At 60.3% G+C, this 21,886-nt stretch overlaps 1 protein-coding gene across 8 annotated transcripts in view; it reads left to right on the top strand.

Moving 5' to 3' along the window:
* The window catches only part of STAT5B (signal transducer and activator of transcription 5B), a 45,228-nt gene that overhangs the window by 16,961 nt on the left and 6,381 nt on the right, over positions 1-21,886 (top strand). For 3 of the 8 annotated variants that reach the window (XM_048829971.2, XM_075123729.1, XM_048829968.2), the window contains exons 2-14: positions 14,504-14,594; positions 15,374-15,511; positions 16,310-16,466; positions 16,952-17,041; positions 17,319-17,493; positions 17,996-18,126; positions 18,221-18,372; positions 18,877-19,032; positions 19,664-19,843; positions 20,266-20,353; positions 20,430-20,552; positions 20,884-20,976; positions 21,507-21,713. In XM_048829971.2, the coding sequence (XP_048685928.1) occupies positions 15,384-15,511; positions 16,310-16,466; positions 16,952-17,041; positions 17,319-17,493; positions 17,996-18,126; positions 18,221-18,372; positions 18,877-19,032; positions 19,664-19,843; positions 20,266-20,353; positions 20,430-20,552; positions 20,884-20,976; positions 21,507-21,713 (1,680 nt within the window). In that variant the 5' untranslated portion in view covers positions 14,504-14,594; positions 15,374-15,383. Of the gene's footprint in view, positions 1-12,369; positions 12,877-14,503; positions 14,599-15,373; positions 15,512-16,309; positions 16,467-16,951; positions 17,042-17,318; positions 17,494-17,995; positions 18,127-18,220; positions 18,373-18,876; positions 19,033-19,663; positions 19,844-20,265; positions 20,354-20,429; positions 20,553-20,883; positions 20,977-21,506; positions 21,714-21,886 lie in introns of those variants that run through there. The other 5 variants (XM_048829974.2, XM_048829969.2, XM_075123728.1 and 2 more) reach the window with 4 other exon arrangements.

Genomic DNA, 21,886 nt, shown 5'->3' with positions numbered 1-21,886 from the left:
GCAGTGCCCTGGGTATTCTAGCCTGGGCCCCACTCGTGGGTCAGTGAATGGTGCTGTGTAGCCCAGCCCCCTGCCAATCAGTGTGAATGCAGGGTCCTGTCTGCTCACCCCACTTCTCATGGCAGAGGTGTGGACTGGTTGTGGAAGGTGAAGGCAGCCCTTGCGGGCTCCTTCCTCGTCTGTAACACCAGGACTCCCTGACCTTGTGCGGCCCTGGGGGTGCCTATGACCATGCTGCAGTGTTTCCAGGGAGCAGGGGCGCATGCTGCTGTTGGCGAGATGAGCTGGCGTTTGCTGTCAGTCTCCCCAGCCCCTTTACTGTGTCCTGCGGTTACACTCCATGCTGTAGCTCTCAAACACCCCTTAGCCAAGCCCAGGGGCTGAGAATCCCTTGACTGTGTTGGGGCCCGTGGGAGTCGAGGGCGCTTGGCACCTCCCCAGATCCAGCCCTGAGTGACTCCATGTCCCTTGTGCAAGAAGGACGAGGATTTTGGGAGCCTGACCCATGTTGTGCCTCCTCCTTGTGGGACTAGGCTGGTCTGCCGACCCCTGGCACAGCAGCGTGGACCGTCACTCAGCCTGTGCCAGCAGCCATGACGTTGTTTGGAGGGAGGGGCGAGATGAGCCGGGAATGTACAAGCGAGAGGGTGGGGAGAAGCCAGTGGACGGTGTTTCCATGTGCATTTGACCCGAAGGAAGGAGTTTGTAAATGTAGAGATACAGCCCCTACCCTGCCTGGCTGGTGTGGACTGCAGCCTCTGAGCGTAGTCACTGAGGCCCCTGCATGGTGCCAGGGTGGCACCAGCAGGGCATTGGTGAGCAGGTGAATGTGCCAGCTGCTGTGATCAGCAGCCTGAGACGTCGTAGCCCATCCCGCTCAAGGTGAGGGAGGCTGGCCAAGATGCAGGGTCGTCTTGCTGCCCCTGAAAATGGCGCAGGGAGCTGACTTGAACGACTCAGCCAGAGAATGGCAAGAGCTTTTTCCCCCACCTTGTTCTAGCCAGCCGGGATCCAGGCTGCCCTGTGGCTCAAGCTCGTGACTTGACCTGTGTGCGACCCATTGGTGCCAGCCACAAGGGAGCACGTTCCCAGGGAACCGTCCCCTTCCCGTGACATTATTGACTTGAACTGGGACCATCTAGAACAGCTTGCAACCAAGGTCCTGTCGTGGCACCAAATCTTATATAAGGGGGGTCAAATGAGGTGTCTCAGACACGGTTATGGTTTGCTGGTTAGGATGATGCTGTCTATATGTGGGTATCATTTTTGTAGTTGAAGTTATGAATATTGGCTCTACACTGTCTGAAGTTCAAACTTCTGCTCTGCTTCTGGGTGACACCCCAGACAAGTTGGTGTCAGCTCTGCCTAGCCTGCCTGATGGCCCATTAAGGACCATCAGCGACACAACTGACCCATTGAGAGAAGGCAGACACGCCTGGGGACTCAGCCGAGGGACAGAACTCTGAGGTGTTTCCAGGCCATGGGATGGGCAGCTTGTCCTTGGGACACAGACAGCAGAGACCACATGGCAAGAGACTGTAAAGAGCTGCTGCAGCTCCTCCATCTTGTCTTCAGTCCTGCTTCTGACCTCCGGAGGGACTTGGCTGCACTGACCTCTGAACTAAGGACTGAAAGACCCTCCCAGTTGGGGCTGTTCTCCAGGGACTTGATTTGAACCTGCCGTTTATTCCATCCCTGCTGCAAGCCTGAACCAAGAACTTTGCCATCACTGGGTGTCATTGATTCCATTTCACCCATTCTAGCTCTCATCTGTATTTCTTTCCTTTTAGGAATAAACCTTTAGATTTTAGATTCTAAAGGATTGGCAACAGCGTGATTTGTGGGCAAGATCTGATTTGTATATTGACCTGGGTCTGGGGCTTGGGCCTTTGGGATCAAGAAAACCATTTTTCTTTTACTGGGGTATTGATTTTCATAACCATTTGTCCCCATAACAAGTGGCACTGGTGGTGATACTGGGAAACTGGAGTGTCTAAGGAATTGCTTGTGTGACTTGTGGTTAGCCAGTGGCGTAAAACCAAAGTCCTCTCTGGCTGGCTGGTTTGGTTTGCCTTAGAGGTGGAAAAACCCAGCCTTGGGCTGTGACTGCCCTGCTTGAAGCAATTCGTCCTGAATTGGCACTCTCACTTGGGTCGCGCCAGAACCAGCCTCGTTACACACCACCCTCCCCGGGAGCATGCATAGAAAGTGGCCTGAGATTCTGAAAGCTACTGGGGCCCCCCTAGGGCTGTCTGGGCCTAGCTTGGCAGCTAAGTGGATTTGTCATCTTGTATTTGCTTGCCTGAGCATAACAGATAAAATGAAATTGTGTCTCCAGGCCCAAAGCGGGACTAATTCTCCACTCAAATGTGCGTAATCCTTCACTCCTTTCACCCAGCCCGCCCGTGCCCACACTGTGTGTGGAGACAGATTAGCAGCCCTGTCTAGGCACCAGCTCATGGCTGGCCTGCCAGAGGCGGCTGTGGATGTTGAAGGGCTGGCAGCCAGTTGAGGCAGGGCCTTGCCCAGCTCTGGCTGGGCACGGAAGCTGCCTTCCCGAGAAATGAATCAAATGTGGCAAAGGCAGAGTCAAGCTGGGAGTCCTCTGTGGACCATGGGATGCTCAGCAGAGCTCGCTCTCTGTTGGATTCCCTATTCTGGCTGTGCCTGTTCGGGGTAGGGTCCTGACCCCTTTTGAGGGATTGACTGGGGCAATGGAAGGATTAGCTGGAAGTGGCCAGAAGGTGTCTCTGGAGCCATGAATGCTTTCCTCACTGCCCAGGCCTGGCATTGTGAGCCACATCCTTCTGGCTGTTCGTGAGGTTCAGGGTCCCCTTTGGGGAGTCCTCTGGTCAGCACCAAATGGTGTGTCCCACAGGGTTCATGCTGCCCTGATGGGGCAGTGGCAGCAGGTTGGGAGTCTGTCCCTGGAGTGGCTCTGTGGTGCATCCAGCGGGGAGTGGCAGGCACTGAGTTTTGTGCAACAAGGGTGTGCTTTGCAGTGAAGCCTTGCCGAGCCTCTGTCTGTATCTGGGATGGTTTTGTTCAGCTGGAGGCTTTATCCCGAGCGAGCGATTGCATTATGGAGATTGAGAGCAGGCCTAGCCGGGGATCTTTGCCCCAGATCAAGATCTCAGTGACATGGTGTCATGGAGTCCCTGGGCGATGCTCTGGAACTGCTCCCTATGAAGCCGGTCAGGACTCTGGGGAAGTCTCCTTTCTGGGAGCAGCCTGTCTGCAGGACACACAGCTCATCCAGCTTCCACCTTCCTGGGTCTGACCTCGGAGCATTCAGCATCCTCTGCCCCTCCGTGCGCTTCCCACAGCGAGTCCGCCCAGGCGGGCTCCTGGGGAAGCCAGAGGGTCCTGCACCCCAACTTCGCAGTCAGACGTGACTCTCAGCCAGACAGTAAAACAGAGGTTTATTAAACGACAGGAACATGGTCTAAAACAGAGCTTGCAGGTGCAGAGAACGGGACTTCTCGGCTGGGTCCATTTTGGGGGGCAGTGAGTCAGACAACCACGTCTGCCCTTCACTCCATGTTCCAGCCAGCCCCAAACTGAAACTCCCTCCAGCCCCTCCTCCTCTGGGCTTTGTTCCTTTCCCGGGCCAGGAGGTCACCTGATTCCTTTGTTCTCCAACCCTTCAGCTCTCACCTTGCGGGGGGATGGGCCCAGGCCATCAGTTGCCAGGAAACAGGGTGTCGGCCATTCTCTGTGTCCAGACCCCTGCACACACCTGCCCTCTAGGGCCCTGCAATGATCATACACCCTTACCCCACCCCCTAGATACTTAAGAACTGCATAGGGGAAACTGAGGAAACATTAAGAACAGTCCCACTTCGTCACACATGGCTCATCGTGTAGGGAAAATACCTTGTTTGATCCAGTGGGTTGGGTTAGGGACCGAGAAGAAAAGGAGTACTTGAAAAGCTTATGCTCAAATAAATTGGTTAGTCTCTAAGGTGCCACAAGTACTCCTTTTCTTTTTGCGGATACAGACTAACACGGCTGCTACTCTGGGACCGAGAAGAGTGGCTGTCCAGTAGCATGTGCTTGCTGCAGCTTTGGCCTCTGCCACCCCTCGTGCACCTCTCTGAAAAAAGAACAGGAGTACTTGTGCCACCTTAGACACTAACAAATTTATTAGAGCATTATTAGCTCACAAAAGCTTATGGTCAAATAAATGGGTTAGTCTCTAAGGTGCCACAGGTCCTCCTGTTCTTTTTCCGGATACAGACTAGCACGTCTGCAGCGCAGCCCTTGCCCTGCGCTCCCTGGAAAGATGGGTACAGCTAATCCCGTAGCCCATGAGCCAGCAACTGGGGGAGACAGCCGTGAGCACTCAGACCCTATTTTATATCCTGGCCACTGAAAACGCTTGAAATAATCTCTTGTTTCTAAATACGTCGCTTTAGCTACACTCCCCCATGCTGGGATGAGCAGCAGCCCTGCTCTGGAGTCTGCTCCTCTGTTTTGGTAGGGCTGTTGTGGGCGGTGTGTGGCTCTGGGTTAGCCGTTTGGTTTTGCAGCAAGGAACCGGCATGGGGCTCTGGGAATAGAATTTGAAAGGGACTGCTTTGGGGAGAAGGCGGGGCCTGCACATTAAGTCAGGAGCTTTCCATGCTGCCTGCACAGCTGAATCCTCCACCAAGCCAGGGATGTGTTATCCCAGCTGCTCTCGTCATTCTAAACAGGCCTGGACAAAACCCGGATGAGCTCAGACCTGCCTGCTGTGCTGGGACACCCACTGGATCCGCAGCCCGGGAGCACAGACCTGCCTGCTGTGCTGGGAAACCCACTGGATCCGCAGCCCGGGAGCACAGACCTGCCTGCTGTGCTGGGGAACCCACTGGATCTGCAGGCCGGGAATGCAGACCTGCCTGGGGTTCTGGGGAACCTATTGACTGGCAACTTGCTCTGATGCTGGGCTCAGTACAGGATCAGGAAGTGAGCTGTATGTGTGGGGTCTGCTCCATGCTCTAAGTTTGTAGCAGCTCAAATCCCCCAGGGGCTGCCCCTTGTAACTCGCCTGTGGGCTTAGGTCTGCCACCTCTTGGTATAGAAGCTGGAGCCTTTCCTGCAGGCAGGGTTTAGGTGTGGGCTCGGGGTTAGTTCCACCGGTGGCCCAGCCAGAACGTTGCAGCACAGAACAGGGGCCACCCGGGTGGCGATTCCGCTGCGTGTCCCAGGCAGACGAAGTGCGAAGGAGTGGCTCCTGCGGGAGGCTGGGCTGGGTTGGCTGCACTCAGGCCAGCAGAGCGCAGGGTTCCTGGGCCCCTTACTGCAGGGGGACGCTTCGGTTTAACCCTTCATTGTCCCTGTTTGCTAGCCGCTAGCTTGCTCCGCTGCAGTGGAGGGAAGAGCAGGAGATAATGCAGGCCTCAGCCCTTCCCTGGCTGTAGGGAGAGGCATCAGGGCACTGGGCTTGCTGGGCCCTTCACGAGAAGGGAAGTGGCTGGATGGGATGGAGCTGGCTGAGCCGCGGAGGCGCCCAGCTCTGGGTTCCTGCCCTGGGGAATCCCGTCTGAGCAGGGAAAGCCCCTGAGCCGTGGCAGAGCCTGTACACTGTACACAGCTGGTCAAGCCCCTGTCGCCCCCCGGAGTGAGGGAAATTGGGCCGCGTGGCCCCAGGCGCTGCAGGGGCCGTTATTAAAGCGCCACCAAGGCCTGTCTAATCCACGTCTGGGTTTAGCCACAATGGGGGCACTGGCGTTAATAGCAGAGATTAGGCTTCCCCAGGGCTTGCTAAACTGCCCGATCGCGTCCTCCCAGCCGGATTACTGCCTGCAGAGCTGCTCCTGCACAGGGACTCTAGGCACGGCCACGAGAACCTCCCCCCTCGCCAAGCCCCCGGCAGCTCTGCTCCCTTGGGTGGGCTGAGAGTCGTTATCCTCAGCCAGGAATGAGATTCTGCACTGAGTTCCTTCTCCTGGAGAGGCCTGGCGCTGGGGTGATGGGCAGCATTGCTTCTGGGGGGGCCCTTCCTTGGGCCCTGGCACCCAGTACCCAAGGGAGCCGGGTGCTGCCGCTGCAGTGCTCTTGGCAGCCAGGGGAGGGGAGAGGGAGCATGGGTCATGTGTAGCTGCCCCTGGGTCCCAGCCCCAGTCTTGGGCAGTTGGAGGGGAATAATCCTGCAGCGCCTCCTGCTGCCAAGTGGCAGTTCTGCGTGTGGTCTGCGCCGGGCCTTCCTGCATACGGCTGCTGGGCAGGTGTTTTGGGCTGTGAAGAGCCCAGCCAACAGCCCAGCCTTCCCCACAGCCCCCTTCCCCAAACTGCTGCCCTGAATCCCCTGTGCCAGGGGTTTGGGGCAGCCCCCTAGGGCACTGCTTAGTGCCACCCAAAGGGATGAACCCAGTGCCCACCCGTGAGGGTGCACAGGCTCCCTGGCTGTGCAGCCAGCACGGCACCTCTGCACAAGGGCAGGGTGTGGGCCGCGCAGGGCGGACTGGTGCCGGTGGCCTGGGGCTCCGCTGTTCTGTGGACTCCCCTCTCCCTGAGTCTTTGCAGCTTCATCTGCACCAGCATTTCCCTCCAAACTGCCTGCCCCAGCAGCTCCACGAGTGACAGGATCGAGGGAGGGCTAGTTCACAGAGACCCCATACGCCATAACCACCAGGCTGTCTACAAACTCCACGTGGGAAAATGCGGAACAAAGAGAGAGGGATGGAGACATGCCCAAGGGCACACGGGGAGCTTGGTAGTAAAGCTGAGAACAGAACCCAGAGTCCTGTCTCCCAGCCTGGCACTCAGTCCATTAGAGCACATGATTTTCCATGGCATAAGGACAAAGGATGCATTCATCCCAGGGCAGGAGCCATACGAGCGACTCCGAGGCCCAGCCATCCTCTGGCTGCTGCAGCACAGCAGCTGTGTGTGTTTTCTAAACTCTCTGAAGAAACACCTCCAAGCTCTGCCAATCCATCCAGGCGTTCGCTCCCCGGCAGGCAGCCCCCCCTGCTCAGCAGAGGCTGGGGCTGCCGAGGTGCTGTGGTACAAACACGCTCCCCGGCAGGCTCACAGAGTTTGAAAGTTATCCCAGAGCATCTTGAATGCAGAGCTGAAGGAACCCGCTGCAAAGCCCAGTGAGGCTGCCCCAAGTGGATGGCAGTTACGCTTTCACAGGGAGAAGATCAGCAAACATTTCAGAGTGAACACTGCAGAGTCCAACCCAGGGAGTGCCCGAGGCTCTTCCCAGCCTCTTCCCAGCCTTCCCTACCAATTCTCTTGGCAACCCTGGATCGAGGAAGGAGGCCCCACAGGAACAACACACACAGCTCAACACGCTGTCCACACCAGCTTCCCCCCAGAGTCGGGCGGTGTGCGTGGCTCCATCGATGCTCCACTGCAGAGAGGGACCTGGCGAGGCCTGTCTGCACCCAGAGCCCCCTTTACAGGTCAGAGCCAGCAGCTGTTCCCTTCACCTCCCCAGGCATTGCACACTGCCTGCTGAAACGCATCAAGCAAGTGGAGACCCCAAGCCAGACCTAATCTCAGGGGCACTGAAACCAGGCTACCAGGGGACAGGAAATGCAGGAGCCGGAGTTGAACTCACCAGGTCCTAAGGGGAGCCAGATGTGCCTGAAAGAACAACCACTACTCGCTCTGCAGCAGGTATGTTTAGGAATTGCAGATGGGATGGGATGGGAAGGGAAGGCCTAGCCTGGAGCTGGAGCGGACCTGAGCACTGAACACGCAGGGCCCAATTTCCCTCCCTTGTTGAGTTTACTCTGGCGCCACTCTCAAGAATTGCCCTGCCCAGACGTACACCAGAGAGGCAGGGATCGGGCCCACCCCTCGGTGCAGCAGCCAGTCCAAGCAGCCAGGGTCTTCAGGCAGCAGGCTGAGAGCCGCTCTGCAGGGTCGCTCTCTCTCACGGGAAATCTCTCATCTGCGGGAAATCTCTCATCCACTGAATGGCTGTTTTCAGTCAACTTCAGGTTTTGTTTGTGAGGAGGTTTCTCAGGGTGGCCAACTCCTGCGATTGTATCAGATATCTTGCAGTACTTGGTGTTTTTCTCAAAGCCCCAGCTCTTGGAGTCATGTGATTCCACAAGAATCTCCGCTTTCGGTCCTTTGTTGTGGTTGTACGTTTCTAGCCCTCCTGGTTGCAGAGAGAAGCTTGAAAACCCCCAAGTGGGACCCAATGGCAAAGCAAAGGACTCCAGCATTGATTTGTGGATTTTTGAACTAATCTCAGTATTTTGGTCTGACTCCTGCTTTCCGAGTACTTGACACTGGTGAATCTGATCGCTGCCTCGTGCTCACAAGTGGCTCTGGAGGAAAGAGATGTTTCCACTCCTCCTAGGAATAGACGAGACCTCGAAGGGTCCTCTAGTTCACCCCCCGCACTGAGGGAGGGTTAAGAATACCTAGCCCTCTCCCATCTGAGAGGGAGTGTGGACTGCTGTTTGGGGGCTACACTGGGAGGTAATGGGTTAGTTCCTTGCTTTGGGGTGACCATTGCTGGACAATTGGATTTCCTGGCTATGTTTGGGGGGTCTTGCTCCCATGTCTCTTTACTGCCACAGCCATCATAAGAATGGCTAGACTGGGTCAAACCAAAGGTCCATCTAGCCCAGTATCCTGTCTTCTGGCAGTGGCCAATGCCAGGTGCCCCAGGGGGAATGAACAGAGCAGGTAATCATCAAGTGATTCATCCCCTGTCACCCATTCCCGGCTTCTGGCAAACAGGCTAGGGACACCATCCCTGCCCATCCTGTCTAATAGCCATTGATGAACCTATCCTCCACAAACTTATCTAGTTCCTTTTTGAACGCTGTTTATAGTCTTGGACTTCACAACATCATCTGGCAAGGAGTTCCAGAGACTGACTGTGCGTTGTGTGAAGAAATACTTCCTCTTGTTTGTTTTAAACCTGCTGCCTGTTAATTTCATTGGGTGACCCCCAGTTCTTGTGTTAGGAGAAGGAGTAAATAACGCTTCCTTATTCACTTTCTTCACCCCAGTCATGCTGGCCCTGCAGAGGATAAAGAATTGCCCCATCAGAAGCTCTTTGCGAGGATTCACAGTGTATTCTCTTGTTTCTCCTGCTGTTTGGATTCTCTCCACAGGTTTTTCTAAAAGGGCTTGTCTACATGGGGTGTTATTCCGCAAGAGCCAGTCCTGATTAACTCCACTTTAAACTATTGGATTAAGCTAATTTGGAATAAGAGCGACCACACATGGAGCTAATCAGGGACGGTTGAGCTACTTTTATTTCACACCCTGCCTGACTCCAGATGGATTTTACTGTGCAGACCAGCCCTGAGTGAGATGTCGGTATTCAGGCAGTGTCGTTACGTTCCGGCAAAGAATGTGAAGGTCCAGGTTGGTTCAGGGTCTCACCTCTGAACTTTCAATTCATACGTGGCTCTTCAGAAATTTCAGGCAGGGAGCCAGTCCCCTCTCCGGCGTGTCTCTGCTCCTGTGTGTTTCTGGCTGATACGCTATCGGGGAGGACAAGTGTATGTCGAGTGTGAGCTCTGAGATCCAGCCAATCTTTATTCCACTGCTTGGTCCCTGAGTGGTGGGTGGCAGAGTAGGACAAGGGGTTACATATCGCCAGCGTGATTACTGTGTGACTAGATCTGGAGCCTGAGCTATTGTGTTTCCATGGCAGCTTTCATCCTGAAAGATCCCCAAGCACATTGCAGAGTGACCGGCCTCCTCTGAAATGCAGCCCTCTCAGGGGCAGAGCGCAGCAGAATTTTAGCAGCACAATGCAAGAGTGTCGAGACGGGAAGCGAGGAGCTTGGGTGCGGTGGTAGTGGGGGACTTCTGGAAAGCAGAGCACTGATGATGGGAGTTGGAAGGGCACCTGAGTTAACAGCGCTCCAGACCTTGTGAAAAGTACGGTGAGTGCTTAGAACGCGTCTTTCCCACCTCCGCTTCTCCAGGTGCCACGTTTGCTGCGCTAGTGACTGAGAGGAGAGCGCATCCTGCTGGAGCATTCATGTGGCAGCACCAGGTTTCTCTTGGGCTCTATCCAGCCCACTCTGCTGAGCTGGTGAACCCGGCCAGGCGTCGAGCCCGTGGGGGCACACGCAGAGCTGCTGGCTCTTGACGGTTGGGTTTCAAAGGCTTTGCCTGTAGCTGGGCCCTTCGCCTTTGTTCTCAAGAGGAAATATTTTATTTCCACAACTGATACTGTCTCTCTTCTGTGAGTGCGGAGCGGGCCTTGACGTTCCCTTCCCTCGCTCGCCTGGCACAGATCATTCCAGTGTGGGCTGTCTGGGGGAGCGCCGGCTGGGCTGTGCGGAGAAGCTGGTTCTTTGTCTCCAGCTGCAGTGAAAGACTGGCAGGGCGAATACTGTGCTCTTCTGCAAGAGAAGAACAAAAACCTGTTGATGCACCAAACCTTTAGAGCAGCCTGTCTCTCCAGCCCAGCTGGTGCCAGCTCTGCCTGAAACAAACGTGCTGGAAACCACAGGCAGACGTGAAGCGACCCAACCACACAGTCAGTTCCAAAGCGAAGGGCTTGCAGGCGACGTGGAGGGGAGGTAAGGAGTTTACATCTCCATCTCCCCTGCCTGCACTGTCCCTGGGCCCTGGCGGGGTTCACCAGCTAGTCTGGTGAGCCTCTTAAAATTCCAGCCTCTGGAATCCTGAGATTCTGTGAGAATCTGTCTGAAGGGAATTTGTAGCCTCGTCGTTGCAGAGAAAAGCTCGCGACATGGCACCTGATGGCTTTATCCACAGAAGATAAAGAAAGGAACCCAAGATCTATGTAGGGCTTGCCTCACGATTTCTGAATGCTTGGTTGCCCAGGCTGCTTAGTGAGTAGTCCCCTGGCAGTGGGCTCTGGGCTGTCATCCCTCCTCTCCCATGAGCCCTGCCCCTTTATTGCTGGTGGGGCCCCTGCTGAGCTCCATAAGGCACTGGGGGTGAGCGCAGCCTCCCAGAACTTCACTCCAGGTGCTACTTCCGAAGCATGCCTAGCCCGTCGGCCCCGGCTGTCGCACTGGGCGTCACGGAGGCTGCTGGGACTGGGCTGGTGGCTGAATGCTGCCAAGCAGTGAGTGCACAAATGATATTCAAATAGAGACGAAGGTGCAGCAGCCAGTGCCTGCTCGTGGGCTCAGCCTGCCAGCTGCTGGGGAGGCTGGGTAAACTCTGTGGCTGGCTCCTTGCACCCCACCACTGACCCTGTGCTGTATTCGTAAGAACAGTGACCTTGGTGGGGGAGCCCAGCCGCCAGCACAGGCTGTGAAATGCTCACTGAGAAGTGGGAGAGGCAAGGCGGGCTGTGCGTGGGCTGTGAAGCAGTGCGAAGTACAGCATGGCCCTGCTGGAAGAGAGACATTTTCACATGGCCTGATGGCAGTAAACATGCTTCCAGGGTAGGCATCGCCCATCCCCTCCTCAGAGCCACCCTTAGGAGCCCTTCCTGGGCACAGCCAAGGGTGCTGTGTGTTCTGTGTCTTTCATTAAATGCCTCTCCTTGCCTCCTGCTGTCTCCCTACCCCGCCCCCCCCAGCAGGCTTGGGGCCCTGGTGTTTCAGTTCCTTGGGCAGGTTGGTCTCTCCTGGCATTGCCAGGTGCCCAGGGCACTTCTGGGTCCCGTAATACCAAAGCAGCAGCGAGTGCTGGTGTGAGGCGAGAGGGTCACGGCTCATGTCGTGGCCCACTGAGTACGTGTGGTCTCTGCAGGCCTGAGGTCAGCCTCCTTCCCTTTCTTCTGTGCCCTGCTGAAGAGCAGCCAGGCACGGAGACCCCCAGGTGCAAACACCTCCTGAGGCCCTGCAGTGGGACGCTGCCCCGCTGGTTTTATGGCCTGTCTTCAGCTGAGTGAGACGCTTGTGCGCTGCCGGCCCCACGCGGCCTGGTACTAGCGCTCCCAGTGAGCATGGCTGGATCTGCGCACGGCCGCGCGCTCGCAGCCGCGGCGGGGAGGAAGCTGCCAGGAGCCCAGCGCTTGCTGTTTGGTCTGCGAGAGGCAGCTGACGTTTTGGAAGGAAACAGTTGCTCTTTACTCCTTCCTGTAGCAGGCAGCCTGAGGAGCGGCCGCGCTGGGCTGCCACGCTAGGCTGTCCCTGCGGGCGCGACCCCTTCGCCAAGAGGCAGGATCCCCCTCGGTGCCCAGGGTCAGGGTGCCCAGGTGGCTGGCAAGGCGCTGCCAGGGCGGTGCATGGGACAGGGCAGAGCGCGGAGAACACCTGTTCCTGCCGTGAGTATCCCCGGCACTCGGGGAAGGGACCATCAGCTTCTGCCTCGGGGCCGAGAGAGAGAGTTGTCGCCAGGGCCACCGCTCTGTGCTGGAAGGAGAGAGTTTGCTGCCAGCCCCCAGGATCTCCAGCAAAAGCTTCCTGGGGCATTGGTGAGATGCCAGCATGGGAGGGTTAGGGGTCTGTATGGCACTCAGCTCTGCACAGAACCTTTCCTGTTCTCCCCGTCCCTCCCCCCGCATGCTCGCAGCCCCCACTGCTTAGCAGGAGCTTGGGATTCGCCATATGTGGTGTGAGGCTCAGAGCTGCCTCGTTGACGCTGGGGGTGAGTGCTGTGCCCTGGGGCCCCAGAACAGCTCACGCTGAGCTAGGGTGCTGCTGGGGTCCAATGGTTCGTAGCCCTCACTTTTTTCCAGTCTGACTTCGTCTAGTGTCCGCTTCCAGCCACGGGACTGGGTTAGACCTTCCTCTGCTAGACTGAAGGGCCCGTTATTAAATATTTGTTCCCCACGTAGGTACTTACACCCCGAACCATCTTTGTGTTAAGCTAAATAGACTGAGCTCCCTGAGTCTGTCACTGTAAGGCAGGTTTCTGAACCTTTCATCATTCTCGGGGCTCTTCTCTGACCTTTCTCCAATTTACCAACATCCTGCTGGAACTGTTGGCGCCAGAACTGAGCACAGGATTCCAGCCGGCCCAAACACGGAGGTAAAATAACCTTCTCTGCTCCTGCTCAAGGTTCCTTGTTTCTGCTGCCCGGGGTCACATCAGCACTTTTGGTCACAGCATCACGCTGGGTGCTCATGTTCGGCTGATTATCCCCCACAGCCCCCGCTTTTTTTCTGAGTCCCTGAGAGTTCCCCTCCCGGAAGTGTGGCCTACCTGTAAATGGGGTGCAGGAGACTGGGGCCAGGAGAGACCGGGCCTGAGGGTTGAGGCCTGGGAACCAGGGAGGGAAATAGTGGGGTGACTAGTTCAGCAAGGGGGCTGGACTGAGAACCAGTAGGGCAGGAGGAAGGAGGCAAGGGAACCTGGGTATGGGGGAAGAACTGGGCTTAGCTGGGCAAAGAGGCTGGGGAGGCTCCGAGATTGGACAAGGGGATCAGGGAGGGAGCCTGGCACTGGGAACCACTGGGCTTGGGGAACGAGGCAGGAGGAGGCTGGGGGGAAGGAGAGACAGACTGGACTAGGAACTGGCAGGGGGTGGGAGGGAGACAGGAGCTGATGGAGGAGATCACTGGAAGTGAGTGGAAACTTGGAAAGGAACTCCAGATGGGCGACTAGGACAGTCTGGGTAGGGGGACAGGAACTAGTTGGGTGAGGAGAATGGGACAGGGAGCCAGGGGTGTGGAAGAGCCAGAACTGGGACAGGTTGGAGGGGACAGGGCAGAAGAGGCCAAGCATGGGGGGAATGGGCAGCTGGGTTTGGGACCACGAGAGCACACTCCTGTCCAGAGCCTGGAACCCACGGCTTCTAAGGCTCAGCGTTCCTCTGCTGTCAGGAATGAGGTGAAACCACCAGCTAAGGGGCTCATCCGCCTCTAGCTTTGGTGCATGTACAGAATGACAACCTACTACTGCTGTGGGTTAATGCTTCGCTCAAGTGGCAGAGGTCTGTGTGGTGGATGTGAAGGTCCAACCCTGCTGATGACACCTGGGGGTCGACGTGGTGCCATGTGTTGGAGTTCATGTCTGGGGGGTTTGGCAGATTCTTCCCCAGTTCATTTGTTTTCCTAAAAACCTAGGAAATTGCACAGAGAAAACTGTTTTAAACGAATGTTGTTAAGGGTACGAAGTTGAACACTCAGCAGTTAGGAAGTGCCAAAGGAAGGTTGCCCAGGCATTAATTGTGGCATTTCCTAACTTTTCAGTGCTTGATTTGAACCCTGAGTCATGTTCTGTAAGGTTGTCTGTGCTTGTGGTATTTATACCAGCACGCTAGGCTGGCGCTGCTCACCCCGGCCCATGAGCTCCTCTCGTGTGCTTTGTTGCGTCACCTGTAAAAACTCTCTGTCGGACGAGTTGTTTTTCCAAGACCTGTCAAGCTTGAAGAGGGAAGCTCTTGCTTTTTATAGGCGCTGGCTCTGTCCGGCCATTCTATATTTGCCTCCAGGGATTGCATTTGTTGCCGTGTGTGCTCTCTCCACGAGCCAGTTTAAATGCCTAAACCCCCAGAATAAAGTGCAAGGCAAGAGCATGGCTGCGTGGTGTGGCCTGGGCCCAGAATAGAAGCTGGCACCTCTCCCCTAGTGTTTGGAGAGTCTTACTAGCCTGAAATAGCTCCAAGAATCTGATTTCAGAACCGACCGCGACCTCGCCCGTTTCTTTTCTCCAGAGTGTTTGTGTACAGCGGATAGCGGGCGTGTGCCGAGCGTGCTCCTGAACCCGGGCCCCCAGGTCTGCGTGCTGCAAGGACCCTGCGGGAGGCACGTAAGACCCCATCCCTGTGCTGTCCTGGATGAAGGGCCCTGAACGCTTGGTCGTTTCACGCTCCCATGGCAGTTTAACAGGGCAGGGACCGTTCTGTAGCAGAGATGGGTGTCTCTGCCCCCGAGGAGCTGGACTGCATGGGCTGTACTGGGCGAACCCCCGAGAACCTGTGCCATGTGCACGTGGGTGATTCCTGAATGGGTGGGTGCTGGCCTGTTCCGTCACACCCTCAGCCAGCTCCTCCCATCAGCTGCTCAGGGAAGGTGGCCAGGGAAGGCGGGCAAAGGGCTGGGGAAGTTGTCTGGGCACTGGGAAGCCAGGGAAGGCAGCTGAGGAAGGCGGGCAAGGGGCCGGAGAAGGGGGCCGGGCGCTGGGGCGGACATTTCCTCTCTGCACTGGTCAGTTACCCCTGTCCCCTTTTCACAATGGATGACTTCACTTGCCTGGACTGAGGCTGAGCTCTCTGGGTGCATGCTAAGGGAGATGGTTATTGTGTTGCATGAGATTACAAGGGACTGTACATAACTGGATTCTTCAGTGCCCCCCCCCCCCCCCCCCGGGAGGCGGAGGGGGAGTCCGATCCTGGGTCCCCAGAAGCCTTTCCCAGCAGTGCCCTGTGATGTCAGAGCCAGGAAGTCTCCCTCCCGCATTAGAATAGAGGCTGCCCTGGGCAGCCGTTGTCTGACGCTGCTCTAGGCTGATGGCACAGAGGGCCCTTCTCCCCCTAAGTGTGGACAGAGGGTCCTTGTCCTGATGGCGTCTCCTTGCCCCCCAGGTTCTGAACAATGGCTGTGTGGATCCAGGCCCAGCAGCTGCAGGGCGAGGCCCTGCGCCAGATGCAGGCGCTGTACGGCCAGCACTTTCCCATCGAGGTGCGGCATTACCTCTCGCAGTGGATCGAGAGCCAAGCATGGTAGGTGAGCCCGCCCCACGGCTACCTGACGCACTCCAGTCGGTCCTTCAGGCCATCGAGAGGAGACGTGGCTTGGCTGCCAGGTGCCCTGACAAACCCGTGTCTAAGGGGCTGGAAATGGGGCTGTGGGCCTGGCCTTACCAACCCGCTGGCTCTGGTCAGTGGTGTCTGTGGCGGATCCCCACTGAGCGCTACACTCCAGAGGCCATGGCACATAGACCAGCTGCACAGCTTCCTCTCGCCTGTCCCCAGGCAGGGCCGAGGCACGGGGGTGGGGCCGGAAGACTCAGAGCTGGGAGGAGGCGGAAGGTTAAGGCTTTGCGAGGTCCCCTGGGCTGTTGGAGTGAGTGGAGCCTGGCCTAATGGTTAGAGCCGAGCCTGGGAACTCTTTGGTCTGGCCCTCCTCCTCCCTGTCCTGCCACCTGTTCTCTGAGGCCTTGGCCAGTCGCTGCTGCACTCCGGGCCTCACTTTCCCCTTACCCACCATGGTGCTTGGAGACACCCCAACGAAAGGTAGGGCCCTCCCTGTCTGCGACCCACATGTCTGGTCTGGGGTCCTTGTGCAATGGGGGGCTGGCGCTGTGCTGGAGGGCAGGGGCAGGGTCGGGAGGGCAGAGTCGGGGCAGGACTTCACTCCCATTCGCTCTGGGCTTTGTGTGGTGGGTTGGCCGGATCATCCCAGTTGGCTGAGGGATGGACACAGGGGGGCCTCAGTTGTGGGGTTTGGGTTCCCGCATTAGATGCAGTCCCTGTGCCGAGTTGGGCCCTCCACCCATCCCCCGTCTCTCTCTGTGCCAGGGACTCCATCGACCTCGATAACCCCCAGGAGAACCTCAAAGCCACCCAGCTGCTGGAGGGGCTGATCCAGGAGCTGCAGAAGAAGGCAGATCACCAAGTGGGCGAGGACGGGTTCTTGCTGAAGATCAAGCTGGGGCACTATGCCACTCAGCTGCAGGTCAGTGCCCAGAGCCGCAATGGGGCAGCCTTTCCCCTCGTGTCCTGCCAGCGGCCGGTCACTCCCACTGGGCGCTCCCCCGTGGGCTGGCCAAGCCTGGCGCGTAGCAAGGGTCTGGGACAGCGGCAGAGTGTGTGATGGCAGGTGCCTGGTGCCCGTCGCTCCCCTCTCCTCACCGCGTGGGACCAGCGCATCGCTGAGCCCCTCCGTCACCTGGCATGTCGCAGCCCCCCCAGCCGCTTCCGTCCCCCGCAGGCTCCTCGTCTGGCCAAGGGGAGCTGCCGTCCTGGCACAGGCTGGCTGGGGTGACCCCCATCCTCCCCCACGTGGCCTGGGAGCAGGGATGCTGGCAAGGTAGGTTAGGGCAGGAGCAGCCCCCCCGCCCAGTGCCCATGGCACCCCTTTTCCCCCAGCCTGGGCCGGTGAGAGCCCCTGACTAGCCCCGCTCTGCCCCTGGCTCAGGGCCTTTGCTTTCCCTGCTGCAGAACACGTACGACCGGTGCCCCATGGAGCTGGTGCGCTGCATCCGCCACATCCTGTACCATGAGCAGCGGCTGGTTCGGGAGGCCACGAACGTGAGTAGCCAGGCAGGGGGGCCTTGTCTCTCTCCCCATCTTTCTGGGGCCCCAGGGACACTGCCCCAGCCCAGCCCCGGTGCTGACTCTGCTGGGATCACCCTGGGGCCCCGCACCCCACCCTGTGCACATGGCTCCAGCCACTGCCCCATGGCGTGAGCCTCGGCCTCCGTGCTGTGGGGCCCATCGCTGCCCCCCATGGCAGCCCCTGCAGCCCGGCCTCTCCCTGCCCCAGGCGTGGGGGGCACAGCACTGACCTGGTGCCCTCTCTCTGCAGAGCCCCTCCCCGGCCAGCAGCCTGGCGGACGCCATGTCCCAGAAGCACCTGCAGATCAACCAGACCTTCGAGGAGCTACGCCTCGTCACCCAGGACACAGAGAACGAGCTGAAGAAGCTGCAGCAGACGCAGGAGTATTTCATCATCCAGTACCAGGAGAACATGCGCCTCCAAGGTGGGGGGATGGGGGGCGCTCGAGCCATGGGGAGAGGGAGGGGCCGTGGGGTTGGACTGCTGGGGGCAGGGACCTGCCCTGAGATCCCGTCCTTGGGGAGACACCAGCCCGTGCCAGCAAACGTGCCGAAGCACTTGCCCCGTCCCAGCTGCCGAGGGGGCGCCAGGCCCTGGGCTCCGGCTGGGTCCGGCGGGGGCTGCAGCTGGCGCGGGGGAAACTCTGCCATAGCATCTGGGGGGGCATCATCTCACCCACCTGCCCACCGCACCCCCATGAGGAGGCTGCAGGTATCTGAGCACTCCCAGGACGGTTCCCCTCCCCTCGCAGTCCCATGGGAGTCCCCAGCTCAGCACCGCCCTACCGGCTCCGTGGGGCCCGGGGAGCGAGTCTCCCCCCACCCCAGGGGCAGGCCTGGCGCAGGGGTTCTGGGGATGCCACCGAGGGTCGGGGAGCCCCCGGGGCAGGCGGGGCTCAGGCCTAACGCTCTTGGCCTCCTCCCCAGCCCAGTTCTCCCAGCTCTCCCAGCTGGGCCCCCAGGAGCGCATGTCCCGCGAGACGACACTGCAGCAGAAGAAGGCGTCGCTGGAGGCCTGGCTGCACCGGGAGGCCCAGACACTACAGCAGTACCGAGTGGTGAGTGCCGACCCAGGGGCCCCCACTCCCTGCCCTGGTGCCAGCAGGGGGCGGTGACGCCCCCGTCCCCCGCTAACAGCCCGTCCCCTCGCAGGAGCTGGCAGAGAAGCACCAGAAAACCCTGCAGCTGCTGCGCAAGCAACAGACGACCATCCTGGACGACGAGCTGATTCAGTGGAAGCGGCGGCAGCAGCTGGCGGGGAACGGCGGCCCTCCCGAGGGCACCCTGGACGTGCTGCAGTCCTGGTGCGTCCCCCCTCCCAGCGCTGCCGGGAACGGGGCTCGCAGCCCTATGGGAAATGGGGACTGGGCACCCGGGAGCTGCCGCTTGGCCCCATGGCGGCTGGCTGGGAAACCAGCGAACGGTGCCGCCGGCAGCAGGGAATCCGGGGGAGTCACCGTGCTGCCCTGGGTCGCAAGAGGCAGCCCCGGGGGTGACCCTGGTGGGTGACACTGCCCTCGCTGGCGTTGTTAGTCCAGGGCACCAGGGGTCCCCTGCCCCCATCGCGAGGGACGTGGGACTGGATTCCTGGGGCGGCTGAGCTCCCCACATGGCTAGGCTAAGGCCGGACCGCTCCAGCCTGTGTTGGCCTGGCTCGGCCTGGACACCGCGGCCTGGGGGGTGCCCGTGGGGGAGGCACAGACAGGGAGCCCCATGACCAGCAGACACGGGACGCCATGGCCTGGGGCTCTGTGATGTCCCTGGGCCTTGCCAGAGGGCTGACCTGGCCCGGGGGCCCCTCGCCCCAGGTGTGAGAAGCTGGCCGAGATCATCTGGCAGAACCGGCAGCAGATCCGTCGGGCCGAGCACCTGTGCCAGCAGCTGCCCATCCCGGGGCCCGTAGAGGAGATGCTGGCTGAGCTCAATGGCACCATCACAGACATCATCTCCGCCCTGGTGACCAGGTAATAATGCAGGGGGCAGAGCTGGGCTGTGTCTGACTGCCCCACACGGGCTGGCAGAGCCAGGCTGGGTCTGGGCCCGTCTGCCCCACACGGGCTCGGGGGACAGAGCTGGGCTGGGCTCAGGCCCGTCTGCCTCACACGGGCTCGGGGGACAGAGCTGGGCTGGGCTCAGGCCCGTCTGCCTCACACGGGCTCGGGGGACAGAGCTGGGCTGGGCTCAGGCCCGTCTGCCTCACACGGGCTTGGGGGACAGAGCTGGGCTGGGCCATCTGCCCCACACGGGCTGGCGGGGCTGAGGCTGAGCTCAGGGCACGGTTGGGAACAGGCTCAGACTCTGACCCGACCAGGCAGGACCTGGGCTGCGAGGGGCCACGGGCCGGCTAGGTCGGGGGGGCGGGGGGGCCGCTGGCACTGCAGGCGGGTGGCGAGAGAAAGGGGCTCGTGGGGCAAGCGCTCTGGGTGGGGGGGGACCTGGCTCGGGGGCTTGGAAGGGGGATCTGGGCGCAGGTGCTGTGAGCCAGGGCGGGGATGTGGTGGTCTCGTTACCCCTCCCCGCACCTGGAGGTTGTAGCTCCGGCCCCGGGGCCCATCTCGCAGCCGCAGGCCCCATGATGCTGGCTCCTCCCCCCAGCACCTTCATCATCGAGAAGCAGCCCCCCCAGGTGCTGAAGACGCAGACCAAGTTCGCGGCCACGGTGCGGCTGCTGGTGGGGGGGAAGCTGAACGTGCACATGAACCCGCCCCAGGTGAAGGCCACCATCATCAGCGAGCAGCAAGCCAAGGCCCTGCTGAAGAACGAAAGCACCCGCAAGTAATGCCCCCCCGCCACTCGCCCGGGGCAGGTCCTGGGGGACACCCGAGCTGGCTCTGCTGAGCCACGCGGCTCCTGTTGAGTCCCGGGGTAACTGGGTGGGGTAACTGGGGGGCTCTGGCAGGACCCTGTGGGGCTGGTCCCTTGTTGTCTCTGCGTCCCATTGCTCACGTAGCCTGGATCCCCCGGAGAGAGCCCAGCCCAGCGTGTGGCCCCCTCTGACCCCCGGGGTATCGCTGAGTGGAGGGAGGGTCAGCCACACGCCTGTGGGGCTGGCGATTGGCCCCTTTCCCAGCACCCCCAGTGGAGTCCCCGAGCTGCCCCCCATGGTGACTGTTGGCACCGCCCAGTCCCCCCCATCCCCCCTGGCCGTCGGAGCTGGCCCAGTGCCTGGCCCCCCTCACCTGCCTTTCCCGTTGCAGCGAGAGCAGTGGGGAGATCCTGAACAACTGCTGCGTGATGGAGTACCACCAAGCCACGGGCACCCTGAGCGCCCACTTCAGGAACATGGTGAGAGCCGGGCCGCAGGCACCGCCCCTGCCCCCTGCCCCCACCCGCCTCTCACGCTCTCCCCTGCCTCCCGCAGTCCCTGAAGCGCATCAAGCGCTCGGATCGGCGCGGCGCCGAGTCGGTGACCGAGGAGAAGTTCACCATCCTCTTCGAGTCGCAGTTCAGCGTCGGCGGCAACGAGCTGGTCTTCCAGGTCAAGGTAAAGCCGGCACCGCTGCCCAGGGCCCTGCCCGGCGCTGGGGGCTCCAGGAGCCCTTCTGGGGCTGGTGTCAGGCTTGGCCGTGTCGCCCGTCCCCAGGACGGTCCCTCCGGGTTGAGGGAGGGACACAGGAATTCCTGAGCCTCGGTCACGAGCCGGGGCAGCCCCGGGAGGCGCAGGGTCCGTGGGTGGGCATGGAGGCGAGAAGCACGGGGGGGGCTTGGTCTGATTGAGAGTCGCCCAGCGGCAGGTGGGGGAAGGGCAGGAACCGGAGCTGGGTCCAGCCCCCACCCCCGCCCCACACTCAGCCCGGCCCTGCCGGTTCCCACAGACGCTGTCCCTGCCCGTGGTGGTGATCGTGCACGGGAGCCAGGACAACAACGCCACGGCCACCGTGCTCTGGGATAACGCCTTCGCCGAGCCGGTGAGCAGCCAGCGCCGCCGGGGGGCAGAGTCCCACACCCGGGGGGCCTGCCCCGCTTCACTTGGGGCCCCAGATGTGCATTGCCCTTGGGCCCCCCACATCATCAGGTCCCTTGGTCTGGGCCCCCCGCACCTGGCCCCTCCTGCAGCCCTCTCTGTTCTCGCCTGGGCAGTCTCCCATTCCTGCCCTCAGCTGGCCTCTGCACCAGGAGTTCTGGGGGAGGGAGGCACACGGGGCGGGCGAGGGGAGCTCTGGGAGTGGGGGTCGGGGGCGCAGGGGGGTGAGGGTCAGGGGGAGGGGGACAGGAGGTCTGAGGAGGAGGAGGGGAGCTCCGGGAGTTGGCGGCACAGGGGCAGGCGGAGGGGGACCCTGGAGGGGGGTGCAGGGGGTGAGTGCCACAGGAGGGGGGCACTGGGATAGTGCATGGATGCTGCTGGCTCCTGGGGCCGGAGCTCTCCCCGCTGGGTTCCCTGCCCGGGTGCGGCTGGAGCCCCCCTGACCCCAGGCTCCCGCGCTGCCCCCTCCCGCAGGGCCGGGTGCCGTTCGCCGTGCCCGACAAGGTGCTGTGGCCCCAGCTGTGCGAGGCGCTCAACATGAAGTTCAAGGCCGAGGTGCAGAGCAGCCGGGGGCTGACGAAGGAGAACTTGCTCTTCCTGGCCCAGAAGCTCTTCAACAGCAGCAGTGGCCAGCTGGAGGAGTACAGCGCCATGTCCGTCTCCTGGTCCCAGTTCAACAGGGTGAGCCGCGCCACACCGCCAGCCTCTGCCGGGGGGCCCCGGCCGGGAGGGCAACAGGGGCGCCAGCTGGGGGCGGGGTGGGGGAAGGGATCCTGTAGTAGCCGAGTGGCATCACTTGTGGGTACTGGTGAGATGCCCCAGCAGTGCACCTCCCCCCGGGCTACTGGCCAGGT

The sequence above is a fragment of the Caretta caretta genome, chromosome 27 (genome assembly GCF_965140235.1).
Source record: "Caretta caretta isolate rCarCar2 chromosome 27, rCarCar1.hap1, whole genome shotgun sequence".
NCBI classification, from domain to species: Eukaryota; Metazoa; Chordata; order Testudines; family Cheloniidae; genus Caretta; species Caretta caretta.
Note: the sequence above shows the minus strand (reverse complement) of the source record. Positions and strands in the feature narration are given on the sequence as shown.